The sequence below is a fragment of the Strix aluco genome, chromosome 2, assembly GCF_031877795.1.
Source record: "Strix aluco isolate bStrAlu1 chromosome 2, bStrAlu1.hap1, whole genome shotgun sequence".
Classification (NCBI taxonomy): domain Eukaryota; kingdom Metazoa; phylum Chordata; class Aves; order Strigiformes; family Strigidae; genus Strix; species Strix aluco.
Window position 1 is genome coordinate 41,175,983 of NC_133932.1, and position 19,476 is coordinate 41,195,458.

Consider the following 19,476-nt stretch of genomic DNA (forward strand, 5'->3'; position numbering starts at 1 on the left):
AATCACTGGAAGGGAGGGAGCTAACAGACACTGGGCCTGACACACAGCGTGAAGTAAGTGAAAAGAGGACAAGCTGAATGTCTAGCCCTATGTCTCACTCAGCAACACAGCAGAATATCTTTGGGAAATACACACCACTACCAAAAAAGCACTTTACCGATCCACAAGCAACAAAGCAAAAGTGTACATAAGGTTCTATGTTTACTGGCTTCAATGATAGCAAAAACCACTTAAGTAATTTCAAAGACTGATGAAGCAGAGACCTATAAAAAAACCCCACCCCCCTACACCCATTCTTCCACTCATATTTAAAACAGAATTTGAAACACACTTTAAGTACACATTTTTGCTTTTGAATTAACACTTTCATTCTAGCCTTACCTGTTGAGATTGTGGACAGACACAAAAGCACTAAGACACGCTCTCATTCTATGTACCTGTGTCTCCCACTTCCCATAGGAAACCTTCAGGGGCACAGGTTTAATTGCTTGTACAGTCATGTAATAATGAACCAGAAAAATGAAGTAGGCAGCGTGGTACTACTGTATAAACTAAAGAAACTTCATATTCATACCTGAACCAGTAGTGTTTTGGTTTGGTTTTTTCAATTAAAGAAAAAGAACAGAAGTTAGAATACAACTGCTTTTGTAAAGACATCATCAGTCTTATTCTGTTACGGACTTTGAAACATAATACAAACTGAGAAAACAGTGAGTTACCCTAATGTTTTTCATTCTACTGTGTCGCCTACACCAAATGACAATCCCACAATGACATTTATCAGAAGTACTAAAAAACCTTACCTTTTGGATAATCTTCCAATAAGAGGTTGAAGTGACCTAACTGACAAAAGAAATCAGACTCGACCTTTCCTTCAGCTTTCAAAATTAGCGATTCATAGCAGCGAACAGCCTGGGAAAAAGAAATACAAGGTTTTCAAAATTCTGCATTTAACTAAAGGAGATAATACATTTTCTGAGAAATAACAAAGTGTTTTGTTAGTCTGCAAGGCAGTAAGTCTACAAATACTCTCAATAACGTAGCTAGCATTACTTTTCAAAGAAGAAATGTAGTATTTCAGACAGAACAGACTTGGAAGTTCACAGATTCTAATGCAAATTGACAGCAAATGAACAACAGAAGTTTTCTCTGGTTTAGTTGTGGACTCCAGAAACATCCAATTTCCCAAACATAAACCAAACCTCTAACATACATAACCATTTTTAATTTAAAAATCAATGAAATGCAAAAGGATTGATTTTATTTATTCTTTCCAATCTGCAAGATATAAACCTCTCTGATTTTATTCTCATTCTATGTTTTTTTTCTAAAGGATACACATTTCATTCTACCAGTTATTTCACTAGTTTTTACTAAACTGAAGAATACGCTACCTCAACATGCTTGCTTAGGCAATTTATATACCTTAACATATACTTCCCAAGATCTGATTCTTTTCACATACCTCCATCATGTCATAAAATACAGTTTACTGTCTTCTACTTGCTACACAGTTATTGCAGGCTAAGCAAAGCTAAAAAGTTAGAAACATGAATCCAATTAGAAAGGAATTTTACTTTTGAGAAAAGTTGCCCTAGAAGTTTTTATGTGGCACACACAATCAAAGTATGCTCTGTGCTGCAAACACACATTTTTAATAAACTGAACTGATACCTTCTATTCACCATAATGGTCATCATCTTTAACCTATTATATTCTTACCTCATGACCCTATTTAAACTTTGGGAATGGATAAATAAATGAAATTGGTTTTCCAACTTTTTGAACTTCCAGTTTCTTGATTTTGAACATACTAGCCATTAAAATGAAGTAGCTGAATAAACTTAAATGGGAGGGAAGGTCCTTTGCACCAGCAGAAGACTTCACAGTTCTCAAAAGCTTGACAGACTTCCAACGAATTGTAATTCCAGCTGATTAATCTATGATTTTCACCAACTCATGGTTTGCCTATGTTTCAAATTTGGTTGCAATTATGGACTACTGTAATATATGAAAATCAAGCAATCAAAGACCTTAATACTTAATCTGAAATTACGAGCTTCATTAAGTTATTTTATTAAAACTGGAAATTCAAAAGGGAAAAAAAAGATTAATCGATCCTGTAATACGTAAATCCAAATACTAAATTAGTAGTCTTGCCCATGTTTATGATATGCTTCGTGTACACTTGTATTAATCATCAAAATGAGAAATGCCAACAATAAAATGAGGAAATGTTAAGAAATAGTTAGAAAACACCTGTGGAAAATCCAAATTACTGATCTAATCTGTATTTTAATTTGCCATTTTTACCTTGCTATACTAGTTTTAAAATTAAACAGTGAGCCATAATAAGATAGCTCTTGCTGTGCTCAGTGGACACAAAGCCATGTATGCGACCAGGTGAGCAGATCTCAGTTTGTATCCCAAGCTTGAGATGTTACATACGGTTTCACCTACCTCCCAGTCCAGAATAGCCTTATTTAATGGCTGTTTTCAGAAATAAAGTTCTGATGGATAAAAACAAAGCTATGCTGCTGCACAACTGCAGTAAAATGGGTAACATCTATATTAAATCTATTAGGTGTATGTGTGTTTTTTAAATTATTTAATAAAACCATTTAAATTACATATTTCAAACTGTAGGTATTTGGCCATATTCTGAAGGTATTAAATTGAGGCGTGTATTTGCCTCTACATCAAAGAACTGCTGCAGAATTTTTCATTCATGCTGCAAGTTTTGCCTTCGCAAACTGCACTGGAAGGACTGGAATTCTGTTGACAGTTAATCAAAGCTACTACTCCTTTAATTTTATTCCCACCACTATGATCACCTCTTCAAGTCAGCTAACTCTCAATCTTAGCGAATACAATCCCTGGAATCAGAAGCAAAGCACACAAGTCCAAAGTGAGTTTCTTAAAATTACTATGCATGTATAAACCAATTCTCAACATTCAGGCTCACCAACTGAACCTATTCCCATCTGAAACGTTTTAGTGCAGAATCTTGTTTTTTGCGCCTTGTTTCCTCTCCCCACTTTTTGGTCCCATCTCTGGATTTGTACAAATTGTAACATAATTCTTGCTGATGCCCCTAATGTTACCGTCACAGATTAATTTGCAGATAGACCTCCCATTTTCTGATGAAATGCAATACCTGCTGCAGCTGCTGAAGAAAATATTCACACTATGACATTTTTTTTAAATTAGTATTTTGTCTTTTACAGTTCAGTCACTGTTCAGAATATATAGAAACTGCTATCACAACAGGTAGCTTACAAAAACTGCTGGAGAGGAAGTTAGGGTAGTTTATTTCCTGAATTAGATGGCTACAGGTATTTAAACGGAACTTGACTTTATGAACAAATGTAACAGAATTTTTCTGTACAGATGTTCAAGGAAATTATAAATCACATGCACTTAAACAGCTAGGCATCCAGGGACCCTTAACACTTCCCCAGCCCCTTTTCAAGTAAATCCTCATTAAAAGATGTATCACAAGTATCTGAAGCACTATATACAGTGAGGATACAAAAAGCTGTGCCCAAGTCTTTCACACAACTCAAATCAATTCTCAACCAGGCTGATTTTCTCTTTGCCTTAGATACACTTTGAAGATACCACTAAGCCACCTTACTAACGCCAGCACAAGGCAAGACGTAGGACACCAGAGCTGCAAAACAGAACTTCCCCTTTAAGTAACAGTTAACTGTTACTGTAAGAGCAATTCAACTACACCATTAAGTACACCCTCTCAGTTGATCTCTAATCTATTTGCAATGTTATCAGGAAAACACCTATATTTATGCAAACTAAAATTATGAAGCTTGTTTCATATGAATTTTTAAAATTCTTCTAGCACATTCTAACAAAATGAAACAGAAACTAAGAGCAAGCTTTACTTTCTCGGCGGGAACACCCAAGTCAACCTCTAAGTCTCTGGAGGATGAGCAGACTGATCAGTATGTGGCTCTTGCTCTTCCTAGCAGCCAGAGCAGATTCATCTAGACAAACTGATTTATCTAACTTTGGTTTTGGTCAAGAAACTTTCCTCCCCATGAAACCCCTCCACAAACATCTTAGGACACGCACGAGTATTTTTCTGCATAGGTAAGAGTTTGTCTCTTAGTTGAATGACTGGATGCAAATAATTTTGAAGAGGGAGGTCACAACTACACATATCTCTATATGGTTTCTTTGAAGGAATAATCAAAAGATCTCGTTTTGGTGGATCTGTAACTGCATAGGCCATCTATGGCACTACTTGTGCAACCCATTTAGATCACCCTGAGACACTAAGACGTTTAAGGAAGTTAAAAACCCCTCAGGTTTTTAAGTATTGTTATTTGTCCACATTGTATGGATTTGTAAGTGCACTCAGTGGAGCCAGCCTTGAGAACTGCTAGTATTGACAAATTAACAAGAAAGAGAAAGGCCTTGAAATGAAAAGGAAGATTGCTACACAACACCACACACTTTCTTCCCTTTGTTCAAGGCTGCTTGCAGATAAAAGGGAAACCTGAAGAATTTAGAAACTTGGCAAAATAATCACCCGCAGCTGACAACCAAAGGCAACCAAAGCAGAAGCAGGAAACAAACACAGGAATGGCTGCAGGAAAAGAAGCTGGTTTATATGATACTAAAAAAGTAACAATACTCCTGTCGTTTGTCACCTGCTTCGTTATAAGCAAACTGAAGTAATACACTATTGTCAACACTTCTGATGTGACACCTCTTATGACATCATAGTCCGTGATTGGGGGCATTCTGATTTCACAAATGCAATCACCAATTCTTAGGACACGTTTAAATACAATACAGTGAAGAAGAAAAAGGTTTAGTGTATTTGTCAACTCAGAAAAAAGCTAGCAAAACATTCATATGTGTTCACAAAAGGAAAAAAATTCCATTATCATCTTTAAAATGCACTACTAAATCCCTGTATGTTCACTACTTATTATTCTAAAGGGAAAGGAAGCAGAATATTTTTTCGCTCTGTTGTGAGAACATTCCCCTCCACCCCACCCCACCCTTCAAAAAACCCAAACCAAACAAAAACCACCCCATAAAGCAAATACCGGTTTTGGCTATTATTAATATGATGTCTTTTCATGAAGAAAAGACCCTGGAGTTGGGAATATACTATAACCAAAACAAAAAATTAAAATACCCCAATCCAACAAATAAAACCAGAATCCTGAATACTGTATATAGAAGTCACTGATCATATTACAGCTCTACTTCATAATGGAGAAGGAAGTACTATGTCATTTCTACTTCAACTATTTGAAGAAAAACTTTACCATTATCACTGGTTGTAATTATTTGTATTTTACAGCCCAAATTCAAATTACTGTTAAACAACTGTACTAAAAAGAAAATAGCTCTTCTGGAAAGTTTCTAAAGAAAATGATGTAATAATGCCCTTTCTTACTCGTGACAAGCATGACTTACTAAGAAGAAAGTAGCAGAACTAAATAACCAAATATGACAAAATGTTAATTATTAATTCTCTAATATATTAATGATATGAAAACAGAGGAGTGCACTGAGTCAGCAAATTCTTACTTAAAACATAAAAAAAACACTGACAACTACAGAAAACAAAAAAACTAGCAATAGAAATTGTTAGCATGGCAACAGCTGGGCAGTAATATTCAGTGAAAGAAATTATTTGAATTTTACTGGATAATAAATTAACTGTTCAAGAAAAATAATAGTGGTTTAATGCAGACAACATAGTGTAAAATGACAAATTCAAAGCCTCAAGGTGTTCCTAGAACCTTAAAGTTCACAACAGAAAACACTATTGTATACATGATAAGCCTCCCATGGGGAGGGGCAGACAATGATACAAACAAACAGTTCCTGCTTCTTTTTTCTTCTTTCTCTAGAAAGCAATAACCTGAATGGATGGGCTCTGTGAGCAGGTAATGAGAACTGGAAGCACAAAAAAAATTCCATGTGAAAAAATTTGAAGAGAGGGACATCAGTGGACTCTTCACAAATGAAATACATACCATACTAATGCTTAGAAATAAAATGTTATTTAGGTCTTAAGGGATATTTTACTCCTCTGGAGAAGAAAGTAATTAAGTAGACAGTGCTGGACACTGAAGTGATGATCACGCTATCTACTACCAGTCAGTCTGAGAGATATCTACTGACCAGAAAAGCACAACTTTATGTATGTGCTCGGCTAATTCTCCCCACCTCAGTTTCAAAAGAGGATGTTCTGAAAGGCTTCTCTTCCAGTCCTTTCTCCACACCACAACTGACCAAAATCCACACGTTATTTTCTAATAACAATGACAACAGCTACCATCCTGAGAACCTGATTCAGTTCTAGCTCCTGCTCTGCAACAACAGAAGTGTGAACAAGGCTCACTTCAGCTAAGCAAGAAGAAAAAAAGACAAGCCTGAATTCTGCAGAAGTTAAACTATTTCCCCACCCCCATCAATGACTGGCTCGATAAACACCACCTCCTGGGCTGCAGATGACTTGAAAGAACATCTCATTTACTTCTGCAGACAAAAGCATACAATTACTCTAATCTGCTAATAATATTTAAGATCAAAGTCCTTATCATCTCAGAGACAGTAAACAGTATAGAACAATGGAAACAGATCCTCCTCATGCATTTCTTAAGAAATGTATCATAAGTCCTGGCCAATTTATTTTCCTATGATTACTGCTTCATGGAACAGGACACAAGAATAAACAGTGCAAGCAATAAAGAAGAAAAGCAGTTGCGCATGTTAGTTACATGTATAGATTGATGATAACAATTTTCTTTAAAAGCCACTAGTGTGGTCCAGGAGTCATCTACCATAGGCATCATTTGAAAAAAAATATGTTACATCTTCAGTATAATCTGGAAGTAGAAAAAAAGGAGATGAAGCAGCAAACAGCAGAAGTAAGGTCAATGTTGCTAAGTTTTTAAGTGAAAATTAACACAAAAACTAATTGAAAGGTCCAAACCAAAACTCTTCTAGAGATTGTAGTGAAAGCAGCACACTATCATCATAAGAAACAAACAGTAAAATAAAAAAAAAATAATTTAGAAACCTAGTGCAAAGAATTAGTATCACCAAAACAAATGCTACAATCAGATGGAGAATAGGAGACACTAGTAACTTAGAAATAATTCTTCCTGAAGCCAATTATCATTGAAAAATGAGGGATACTGCTTCATACAAAGCACAGAACTGCAGAACAGAATACAAAACAGAATATATGCAAATCAATGATAAATGGAGAAAAGTGACATTTTAGCAGAGGGGGGGGAAACTTGCCACCATTGAATTAAGAACATTTATTATCAACGACAAGGCATTCTTTACAAATGTTTTCTGTCAGACAGGTGTAAACTCAATACTGTAGGCTTCTCAAAGAAAAATACAGGAAGCTTAGTAGTTTTCAGCCAACAGTGTCCATAACCAATTGCATTTTGATGAAAAACTTGTTGACTGCAGTTAATGTAGTGAATCACTGCATTAATTCTGAGATCACCTTGAGGATGCACACACACACACAACCCCCCATCCCCCATTACTACTTTTAAATATGTTAAGATGTACTTACGAATACAGATGTGTAGTATGTACAGACACACCTACATTATACAGGAAATTAAAACAAATTCTAAACTATCAGCCAACAGAATGCTCTTTATTCTGTCCGTGAAAACATTCCATCATCAGGAGTCTCAGGAGATTATGACAAATTTTGTACAGAATTTCATCATTCCAAATTCTGCACAGTTATTCTTCTTTTCAAAAAACTTTTTTTTTTTAAAGTACCAGTAGGTTTTTCCATAGGCAATTGAAATGGCTGATTGTTATCTGAGAATACAGAAACTTTTTTGTTATTTTACCGTAATAAAATTCTATTTCAAGTAGAATTGCAGCACCTTAATTTAGCAATTGTCCTAGAGCTACCACACACTAAAATTTAAGATTACTAAATCTGACTTTATTCTAGCAATTCTTAGCTATACCAACACATATCACCACAACTGAGGTGCAACCATGTCATAGTTCAGAACATTTAGACAGTTAACTTTGATAAACTTAGCTTTTTGGAAAATTTTAAACCAGTTGTATCTAGAAGACTACAGATTTTCATATAGATTTTGGTAAGATATCATACATCAAGTAAAAAGCTGTTTCCGATTTCATTGGGCAAATAACTTTGGAAATACAATTAAAATCAACACAGAAAGAAAAAAAAAAAAAGACCAATCAAAAATAGCTGCATGTTTCACTTAACAAAAAACCCCAAAGTTTAAATCTGAGTAACTGTTATTTATGCAAAGATTTCCTGATTAGGACACAAATCTTTGAAACTGTAACACTTAACTATCAGCTACCAAGCATAGAGAACAATGAAGCAATGAATAAAGATTGACAAAAGTATTAAACAGAGAACAATGTACATACATATCCGTAAGAAAAAGTCTACAAAGACTGACAAAACAAATATGTATTTGTGAAAATACTTAGTTTCAGACTAAACAGAATGTTTTATGCTGTTGTTTGAATACAAGGTAATATAAAAGAGCAGCTATTACAAAATATTAAAAAACTACTACGAATTGCTCTGCTCAACCTGCACAGTGTAAACTTCAGTTCCAAAAGGGTTCAAGCACCAGAGGTAGCCTGGTTTTCAAAAATAAACATGGTTGGTAGCTTAGTCTGAAAATATAAGGAAGAGAAGATTCAATTTAGAAGAATGGAGATGAAAACAGGTCAGGAGCTGTTTATGAAAGAAGCGTAAAAACTAATGATAATAGCTGGGAAATATGGAGTTTTCAGCACCACAGAAGACATAAAATCGGTAAAGGCACATTAAGACACAAAGGACAGAAGAAATGACTAAACGGAAGGAACCTGATTTTAAATTTGAAATAATGGTATTTTAGTTGAGTCTCAGAATGCTGGTACTTCTAAAGTTAGCATAGCCAGCATACCAGGAAGGGGGCTCCAAAAGATTTTCCATCACATCACCAAAATCTCACATACTGGTACCACTCCATGTATCATGTTCCTTTTTCCACTGTCATTCATATATACTCCTGTTAACTATGGTTAACTATGCTTGGACAATGGGGATGCCACTCACATATGAAAGTGAGCAACAATAGAACATAACCAAACGTGCATGAAAACCAGCTTGCACTGAAAAATGTTTTGGAGCAGAACTTTAAGCCCAGTAAACACCTTGGAAAGCGCCACAATAATTCCCATCTCTGCTAATGCCTTCAAACACCCAGCCTTTTCCTTCACCTCTCATGTGGCAGTCTGAAAGGAAAAATATTGCAATGAGGAAATATGAGGAATGCAGTCCTCTGGATACAGTCACACAACTAATGATCAGTACCACTTCTGAACGGGAGAGCTGGTGTACCGCATTCCAGAAAAGAAATGTCTACTTGTACTATGCAGCAGTAACAGGTGTCTGGGATACGTTCATACACATTTCAGAATTGGTATTTATGCACTACAAAGTGCAAGTCATGTCCAAATTTTTTACATACTAGTGCGCATTTGCATCATAATATGCACTAAACACCAAGTAAAATGACAATACACTCAAACATTGCTTAGGAACTGGCCAACAGAGTCTTCTGGTTAAGTAAAACTTTGTACTGAATTTTCACAGGCAACACATCCTGAAGAATCCCGTAGCTGCGGGGTAAATAGCCATGCAGGTTGTCAACTCAGACTGTGCTCATTAACGTTCCCCTGCAGTTGGACAGAAGACCTCCTTCCTGAATGCTGCTTCCCAAGCCCTGTCAAATTTGACATCCAATATAGAGCTAGACATTAACAAATACCAAGTGGAAAAACATACACGTATCAAGCTTAACATCAATTCCCCATTAACGTCTGTTTTTTCAGGGATACTACTGAACTGGAAAACAGAGTCTGCTTCAAAGGACACAGCTCCTGGTAAGTACAGCAGGTCAGAAACCAATTCTATTATTGGGGTGGGAGGATGGAGGGAGAATGCACGAAACAATCACCACAAAAACATTAACAAAAATAAGGACATTCATCTAGGATACAAAAGACCAGAATTCAGGGCTCTGCCTGATTTGAAACAAAGATTTAGATTTGAGTTGTCCATACTCATAGAAAGTGCCTTAAATATCAGACTCCAGCGTCAACCTCACTTTTAAGCCAAAAGTCACCATGATCCCTGTGTAGACAAGGTGAATTTTGTGATTTAAAACAACCAACTGGATAAAGAAGAATGCATTCCATTAGTAGATGGTACTAAGGAGTTTGGGGCCCCACCACCATCTGTCTTGGTTGAACACTAACAAACATAGCCTAAATGATGAGTTCTTCTCAATTCCATCATGCTGCTATTCCTTCCAACAGAAGGATTTGCAAAGACTCTTTTCTACCATGCCCAGCTGGAAAAGATACAATATCCCCTTCTGCTGGACCTAATTTTCAGTTATCACATACTCTGACTACTTAATGCGCAGTATTCCAATACTTGTGGACAAGAAGCCACCAATTCAAACCATACATAGAACAGTACTCAATAACATGGGCTTCTACAACCAGTCACACCTAACTCACTAAATAGGCCACACTCATTTAAAAAAAATGATGGTTAAAGTTGTATTAAGATTTTAATTTAAAAAGCATTGGTTAAAAATTGTGAAATAACTGAAAATCCAAAACCAGCATCCTCATGTTCAAACCATGATTAACTAAAGAATTTTATGAGTTTTATCACAAAACTGCCTCAAAAATGAGTCACTACACTTTAGCAAAAGCAGTACACATCTCCAACATACCTACATCCAAAGGCCAATCCTCTAAACCAGCTAAACTTCTCAGATTTAAAAGGAAAAAAAAAAAGCTTACACACAATTCACTACCCTTACACTGTTGATGACATCTGCCAGTGCCAAACTTCACTGAAAATAGCTAACGGCCATTAATTTCTCAAAATTCAAAACTCTACTCAAAATTCAAAATTGTGCAATGTAAGTGCAATTCCACTGTATGGAACCCAATTCTTTAACCTGGCATTTATCTTGTGTTGCACCGATACTACCTTTCAGAGTGACTAAATCAGTATCTCTAAGCACTAAAAACACTGCTTGTCTCTCAGAATCTGAGAGAAAATTCAAAAATCTTTAAACAACCAAACTGTTAGAAAATGTTTTATAAACCCACTGAGGTGTGAACTCCATCACCAAATGATGAAATGGGATATGAAATGGGACAAAGTGTTCCAGAAGAACAGATGTGCAGAATGGCATTTAACATCAATAAGTTCAAAGGCTACTGACACCATTCATAAACTTGCCTGTGCATGTGATTCATACACCAAATACCTTTGAAGATGTCATGATTGATTACTGTAGAGTTTGCATTTAAAATTCAATAATGATAGAAATAACTGAATGACACACATTTCAGACATTTGTTGAGAAGCTTTTACTTTTGATGAACATGCTGTACTCCACAGGATTCACTCCACAGAAGATGAGGTGGTTTGGTAAACTAAGTATCTGACTCTTCAACTGAAGCTGTAATGACTCAGGCCTTTAGGTGAAGGAGCCACTCCTATATTGTTTACAGTGGCAGACATCATCAATTTCAAGTATACATTAATGCAAAACCTTAGAAGGAACTTCATCAGTTTTACGGGCAATGTATTTTCCAAAATGCAACCAACTCGAGGCTGCAAAAATGCACCAACATAGTCGCCCAGGGCATAAAGTCACTCCAGAGTTTTTCATTAAAAAGATAGTTCCTTAACAGTAAAAAGTTGACTGTCTTCTGTCGTGGTTTAACCCCACACAGCTGCTCACTCACTCTCCGCACCCAGTGGAGTGGAGGAGAAAATTGAGGGGGGGGAGGTGTGAGGTAAAACTGTTGGTTGAGGTAAAGATAATTTAATAGGGTAGGAAAAGAAGAAAATAACAGTAAAGGTAGTAATAATAATAGAATTCGAATATACAAAACAAGCGATGCACAATGCAGTTGCTCACCACTCACTGACTGATGCCCAGCCAGTTCCCGAGCAGCAGTCCCCGGCCGGCTTTCCCCTCAGTTTATATACTGGGCATGACATCATATGGTGTGGGATATCCCTCTGGCCAGCTGGGGTTAGCTGTCCCAGCTGTGTCGCCTCCCAACTTCTTGTGCACCTCCAGCCTGCTTGCTGGGAGGGCATAAGAAGCTGAAAAGTCCTTGACTTAGTATAAACACTACTTAGCAACAGCTGAAAACATCAGTGCGTTAGCAACATTATTCTCATACTAAATCCAAAACACAACACTACACCAGCTACTAAAAGAAAAATTAACTTTATACTAGCCGAAACCAGGATATCTTCCTTTTTAAGGTTTTGGATGAAAGGGGCATACCCATGTCTCCAATTTCACTGTCACTAATGTAATCTATCTTTGTTTAAAGGTTAAATTCACCTTCAAAGCACTCAATGGCCTGATCATAGAAGATCTTTAAATTGCCAGAACACACCAGTGTAAGAACTGCAGTCAACAAGAACAGTTCACAATGCAAGAAAAGCTTATTTCCACAGAAGACTGGATTTTTTCATGTGTTGGACCCAAAAGGTAGAACTAATCATTATTAGAAAAAAATGTGTCATCAGTACAGTGTATGTGGAAAGGTGCACACACTTTTACATTCACGTTCATCAATATACATAAAAACCCCACCATACACTGTACAAAAATCCCTGTCAAAACAGTATGTCACCATGAACAAGCAAATCCCCTAAAGAGGAAACAAGGAAAACAGCGAAACAAAAATCTATGAACCAAGCACAACAGAGTCAGACACTGAATAAAGTTCTAAAGAGCACATGGGGCACAACCACAGAAGCAGCAAATAAAAGCTCAGACTGAATAAAGGAACGAGCAAGAGGGAACATCCAAGTGAGAGATAAAACTTTTGTCGGGGGGAATGGCAGAGAAGGAAAGTAAACAGATCACAATTTACTCAAGACCTGAACGACAGCACCCTCTTCACTGCGTTATCATTCCATCCCTACTCCATCTGGCAGCACAACAGCCTCCCCGTTATTACTCACCTAATACATAGCATCTCCACATAATAATCACTTCAATCATGTCAGTCACTCAGAGAACAAGTGATTAGCCCTCTATAAACGTTTGGGGAGAATGAAAAAATACAGAGGTGAAAAGAGTTTAAGAACATTTAAAAATCTATCAAATTAAAATTAAAGACATTTTCAAGTAATCATAAAAGGCAAAGGGTAGCATGCAAGTCAGTCCCAAACATCAATCTTTTTAATCCCTTTATTTTAAAGCATCAACTGTAGTACAAAAGGTTCATTTTTCATAACTTTCTGCAGTAACATTTATTTATATCCCAAAAAAGCAAACCCCATCATTCTGGATCACCCATGGCCTGTCCTGTGCAAGCAACAGGAGGTAAGCTTTATGCTTAAGCTTGGAAACATAAGTAACACTTGCAGGTGCAAGAGAGATTATGTATGTTGTCTTTAGGCCACAGATGGAGAACTGGCATCTCATGAGGTGCATGTAGCTTTATAGGAAAAAACTCTTAACTAGCGAGGTCTGTGCTGCTGTTCAGCGCAGGGAAGGGCTGCAACTGCTTTCAACTTTCTGGCCAATTAGGACCAAATAGCTACAGGAGAACAAGCTCCCCAGCCAGCAGAGTCAGGGCCAGGCAGCACTGACAGTGGAGGGCTGCAGCAGACAGGGGGGCTTCCTCTCTTCTTATCTGTTGTTCCTTAGAATCATAGAATGGTTTGGGTTGAAGGGACCTGAAAGATCATCTAGTTCCTTCCTCTCCACATGCTGAGCAGGTGGAAGAGCTCCTTAAGTGGAGTCTTTGACCGCTGAAGACAGGAAGGCCCAGGCCTGCAGCAAAAGTAGAACCAGAAGGCATGCAAGTAAGCCAAGGAGATGACAAAGGGTCCTAAAACCAGAGCAGAGGCAGGGGAAAGCACATTTGAAATAAATGTTACAAGTTGTAGGCATAAGATTCAAATTTTTTGTTAGTCTGTTTGCAGGCTCATAGGACAAACCACACAGACCTGACTCTTAATTTATGCTAAGAAGAAACAAATACAGTATACTGAAAATACATTTGAAACTTTTTTTGCTCTGAGACAACTTGAAAAACTGAAAGTCTTTGTGGAATATTAAAATCAAATTTGCAGCTCTTGTTAATTTTATTTCCCTGCCTCTCCAGCTATAAAGACTTGGCTGCTAGTCTCTCCAACACCCAGGCAGACTAAAAAGAGCAGAACCTCAACGCCATTCTCCTTATTGCCATAACACTTAACAGTACAGTTACACTGTACAAGGTACAGCAGGCATAAATAAATTTGCCAAAACTTATTCCTTCTGTGTAGTAATGGAATGAGATTTGAAGACTCTGGATCATAGTGTCCTGCACTTGTTTCACATACAGTTCAACATGCTTTCGTTTTTCCCATGAGTCAGGCCAAGTTCTACCTAAAATCTGTTTTCACAGGTATTTAATATGTCCAAGCAGCACAAAATTCAACATAAAAGGTGAACCGCTGTAGTATTAAGAACACTTATTGGTGGCAGCCTATCATTATCTCCATAATTTGCAGTGATAGGATACTGGCCTTTGGACTGTATTTACAGTATTATTTTAGGTCTATCAACTATAAATGAGGTGAGGACATGACAACTTGAAAACACACCCATCAGCCTGTCACAGCTGGATTTTTCAAAGGTAATCTAGGAGGCACATAGCAGTAAAACGTTATATGGCCATATAAGATCCTGAACTCTGCAACAGGCTTATTAAAACTACTCAAAAAAACCTCAAGTACATTAATTATTGGATTATGAGGCAACAAACCAAGATGAATATATGTTGCCAACATAAGGCAGATGAAAAAAGAGCATACGCAATTCTGGAGTTCAACAGAGGATAAATTTCCAACAAAGATAAAATAAGATGACCATGATAACTCAGACCAATAGTCAGTCTAGTGCAGCATCCCATATTCGTATTTACTTCAACAACACATGTACTGAAATAGCAATAATAAAAGATTAGCACAGCTTTTACATGAACTCACATTCTTGAAAAAGAAGTAAAAGGTTAGCATATAACATTTTTTTCTAACATTTTCCCAAGCTGCAGCAATTTAAGTTCAGGAACTTCCTCAGCACAGTTGGTGCTGCTGTTCTTAACAGCTCTTAATGGATTTTCCTTCCATTAATTTGCCCCACCACTTTTTAAAAACGTGTCCACTCATTTAACATTAACAATATATGGCAGCAAGCAGTTCCACAGATTAACTGCAAGGAATCATCTTCCGTTTGTTATGAATTTGCTTCCTAATAGTTTCAGTTGGTGCTCCCAAGCTCTTGCAGTAGAAGAGACAGGGAACAACCTGCTCTAAAAGCAGAAATATTAATACCATCTCAGCAGATTTGATCTACAGCATTCTATACAATTCAGAAAAGATAAATAATTTTAGAAGATAACCACAGGGATGAGAGGAAAGAAGAAGAGTCCTTCTTGCAAAAGGAAGTCAAAACATCTCAAATTACTTAGCTTGGCAAGTCAAGCTATGAAAGTACCAACAGGACAAACACTGGGGAAAGAGAAGAGCTATTTCAGCCTAACGATGTTGACAGACAAACAAATGTGTATAAATGTAGACCAAAAAATAAAAAAGGATTTGAAGAATCAGAAAATTAGGATCTTGCAGAGCTTTTAAATGGAAACAGTAGAGGCAAAAGGGCACTTTTAAGTATTCTTTTTTAATCACTTTTAAAACAGTGATTTTCATAAAGGTAATGACATTACATGTATCTATGCATCTGTGACATAACCATGAAGGGATAGGTTTCAAAAACATCTGGAAACTCCCATGTAAACCTACGTGTTCTTTTGTGCACTTCTCTAAAGGACTCTGCACAGGATTTTTGAAAGCCATTTCTATCTGAGTGCAACAAATCAATACCTATTACTATAAAAAGTTAAATTGTGAATCAAAGGGCTTATGCCTTTGAGGCACTTCTGGATAAGAGTATTTGGGAAAGCTTGGGTAAAAGATTGAACTAACTTCTTAAGATTTTGAACTACTGCACCCCTACTGTCCAGACAGCAGGCAAACACACTAAGTGGAGAGTGTGACTACAGACCCAAAACCCACAGACAATATTTGAAATCCAGCTTCAACAACATAAATACATGTGGGATTCAGTGTTTGCATTCTCTCTAGAGAATCTCAATTTTAAATTTTAATTAAGCAAGGAATGCAATTTTTTTGCAGATACATTTTATTAAGAACCAAACCCACCTACTATGGGCTTTCAGATTCTATTTTGGCTTTAATTTCAGCATTACTCTAACAAGGCAAGTACTAACACTGCAGGTATGTCAGTATCACCTAACATAACAACTGAAGCTTCCCATCCTCATACAAGCTAGATTTTCTTTTACACAAAGGCAACTGCTTTTCCAAACTCACTTGTGAAATAATTTTCTTGTAAATTCAAAGAAATTTTTAGTTTAGCAACTCCCCAGAAAAGAAAAATGGAAGTGTAAAAGAGTAGGAATATTCACAAAAAAGTCAGCAGCATTACATGTTCTGTTATATGCTTCCAAAACTTTATGTAGAAAATTAAAATGGTTTTGAAGAAAAAAAAAAAAAAGGTTATTCATAACTTTCTGTTAACAAACCATTTAAAGAGGAAACAAACAAACAAAAAACCCCACACCCTCCACCAAACACCAACAGAATTCAGACTGAATATCACATTTTAAATAACTTTTGATGTCTCATGCCCAACATTCATTGCCACCCACAGCATAGTACCAAGAGCTCAACTCACAGACCTTAAGAGCTATCAATAATATGCTACAAGAAAAACAGACGTTGAGGCATCATGGTGGTTACATTAGAAAGAGTATTTTAAAAAGTTTTATAATGCTAAGCTACTGCCTCAAGTTCTCTAAAAGTAATATGTTCCAAGTAATTGTTCACAGCGTTTTTTTTCCAAAGATGTTCCCCCCACCCACATTCAAATACGTAGAAGCATGCAATTTGCTTTCTGCTGCATCATTTATCTAGTTGGTAGGCTTCTAACTCAGACTCGCTCCTTTTTCCCCGAAATGCATATAAACAGCCACTGTCACCTATTATTTTGAAATGTTCTTAGTTCTCATAAAGCCAATGAATGCCAATTTTTCTCTCCAAAACAGAATGTTACTAACAAGATCAGAAGCAAATGACAAAAGAAGAAATAGATCTAGCAAAACGCAGCATTAGAGTTGGATTCTGCTGTCATTTTTGTTCAGGACTCAAGAACCAAATAACTAACTTATTTCCCATTTTCATCAACCCAAGTCTAAATCTGGCACGGTATTTTAAAATTTGAGAAGTGCTATTTTCAATACTGATGTCCTAAGGCTACTACTTGCTTTCACTACCAAAAAAGCTATCATTGTCTAAAGCTATAGCTGTATGACTACAGTAAAAGCTACAGATAGTGATATCACTATTTTTGTACAGTTTATCTGAAAGTGTAATATACCTTTTAAATAGAAACTGTAGTTCTAGGTTGGTGGAATAGGTTTTACGAGTGACTTGCTGAGTATAAAAACACTAAGTGAAAAGACCTTTGTCAATAAAATTTAACACATAGTTTGTTAGCAAGTGGAATCTTGTGTGAGGTCTTCCAGAAGGCTTAGAGCAACTAAATAGTGTCCTGAAAACAGGAAATACAAGTAACCACAGTTCTGTCCACACAGATCTAACAGTCACTGGGAAGCAGCTGTTAGTACTCTAGCTGCATCAGGGGTAGCTGTACTCTACAGTCAAGGTATCAAGCAAAAAAGTATGAATCGTTATGTTAGTAGTGATACACTGCAGAAAGACTTTCCCTTGAGAACTGTTGTGAGCCTGACTGCTAACATGATCAAATGAAAGAACACTTCTGTGCCTTAAGAAAACCAATATGATCTATTTAACACTGCCTTGTACAGGCAGGAGGAAGGCTCAGGGATACCTAAGCCAGCCACTACAACCATCAGCAGTTGCATAAGACAAGGATGACATACAAATCTCAAGTTGGTGTAGAGAGTTAGATCATCAGGTACGGGGAAAAAAAAAGTTTAGAAAAAAGCAGAGCTGAGTCTTCCTGGAAAGCAGCCTAAGAACTGAGCCATAGGAATGCCATGGGCAGTTAGCTCCTCTTCAGTTGCAGACCATGGCAAAATGAGCACATTCGCATTAGAGACCTGAAAAGAGGGAGTGTCACTCCTGAAAGTCAGAGTTAAAATTATGTCTACAGGCACAACAATTTCATTCTCTGGTTTTAGAAGTCTTGCTGGACCAGTCTGGAAGGACATAAGATACCACAAAACAAAATTCACTGTATAAACCAAAATTTTGTGCTGTTAACATTTAATTTGCAGGGGAGGGGAAGGATGAAAGAAATAATCCTTTCTCTTACTACAACAATCTGAGTATTCCAGGGGGGCTGCATATGGCAAAGCCATCACTAGCTAAAGGATACTGTGTGATTCTCAAATATCCCTCTCCACTCCTGAAAACTCTGTTACAGTTTAAAAGGACCTATGGGTTGTGCGTTCAAAACTCCCTCCAAAAAGTTGGGCTTGTATCTCATTCATTACCAGGACTCATCTACAACCACTGGCACCCACCTACTCCATGACCGCATGTGCCAGATGCGACTAACTGGTCAGTTTTTATCTGACACAAATTTTGCAGGTGAGGCAAATATCACATACCACTCTGATACAATACGAGGACTGCAACTTAGTGCTGCCTCAAGACCAAAAAACAATGCCCCTATAAGGTGTACTGCTTAACCCAAGTTTAGCATTGCAAGCTGCCTCCAAACTGTGATCTCCTTTCCCTCACCTACGATATAGCCTGACAGAAGCAAAACCTTTCATATTTCAGAGGCCTACATTTGGAGTGCACAATTAATTGGAACATTTATGTCCCAAATGTAGGCTACTTTCCAAAATCTTGAGATATCATCTTTCCACTGGTTATAGTAGTTTTAAACATGTGAGAAGATAAGCATGTAACTTCCTGATTTAGTTGTGCCGCTCAAGCTTTATGCTACCTCCAACCCCACTACATACCTGAGCTGTCTTGTCTACCTTGTTAAGACACCTCCAGAAACACTATCTAGCTTACTCTTTCCTGTGTCAGAAGTCTTCCCACGACCCACAGTCTGTTGTTATCCATCTGCTCTTTCTTCCTTCCTCCCATTCCAACCACACACTTCTTGTTATTTTTCCTTCCAGAAAATAAACGTAAAATTACTTCCAAGGCCTACACCTGTTACATACCGCAAAGTCTCACAGGACAGTTAAATGCAGCTCACTTGAGAAAGTTCTGGGTAACCGTATCTACAAAGCTATGCTTATAGGGTATGAGGTCTCAACATTTCATTC

General features: G+C 37.1%; 1 protein-coding gene across 14 annotated transcripts in view; it reads right to left on the reverse strand.

Annotated features, from left to right (window-relative positions):
- The window catches only part of KDM6A (lysine demethylase 6A), a 165,016-nt gene that overhangs the window by 128,258 nt on the left and 17,282 nt on the right, over nucleotides 1-19,476 (reverse strand). For all 14 annotated transcript variants that reach the window (XR_012621920.1, XM_074814498.1, XM_074814492.1 and 11 more), the window contains one exon: nucleotides 804-912. Coding sequence is in view for 12 of the 14 variants with exons in the window: in XM_074814498.1 (XP_074670599.1) it covers nucleotides 804-912 (109 nt within the window). In the remaining 2 variants the exon portion in view is untranslated. The remainder of the gene's footprint in view (nucleotides 1-803; nucleotides 913-19,476) is intronic.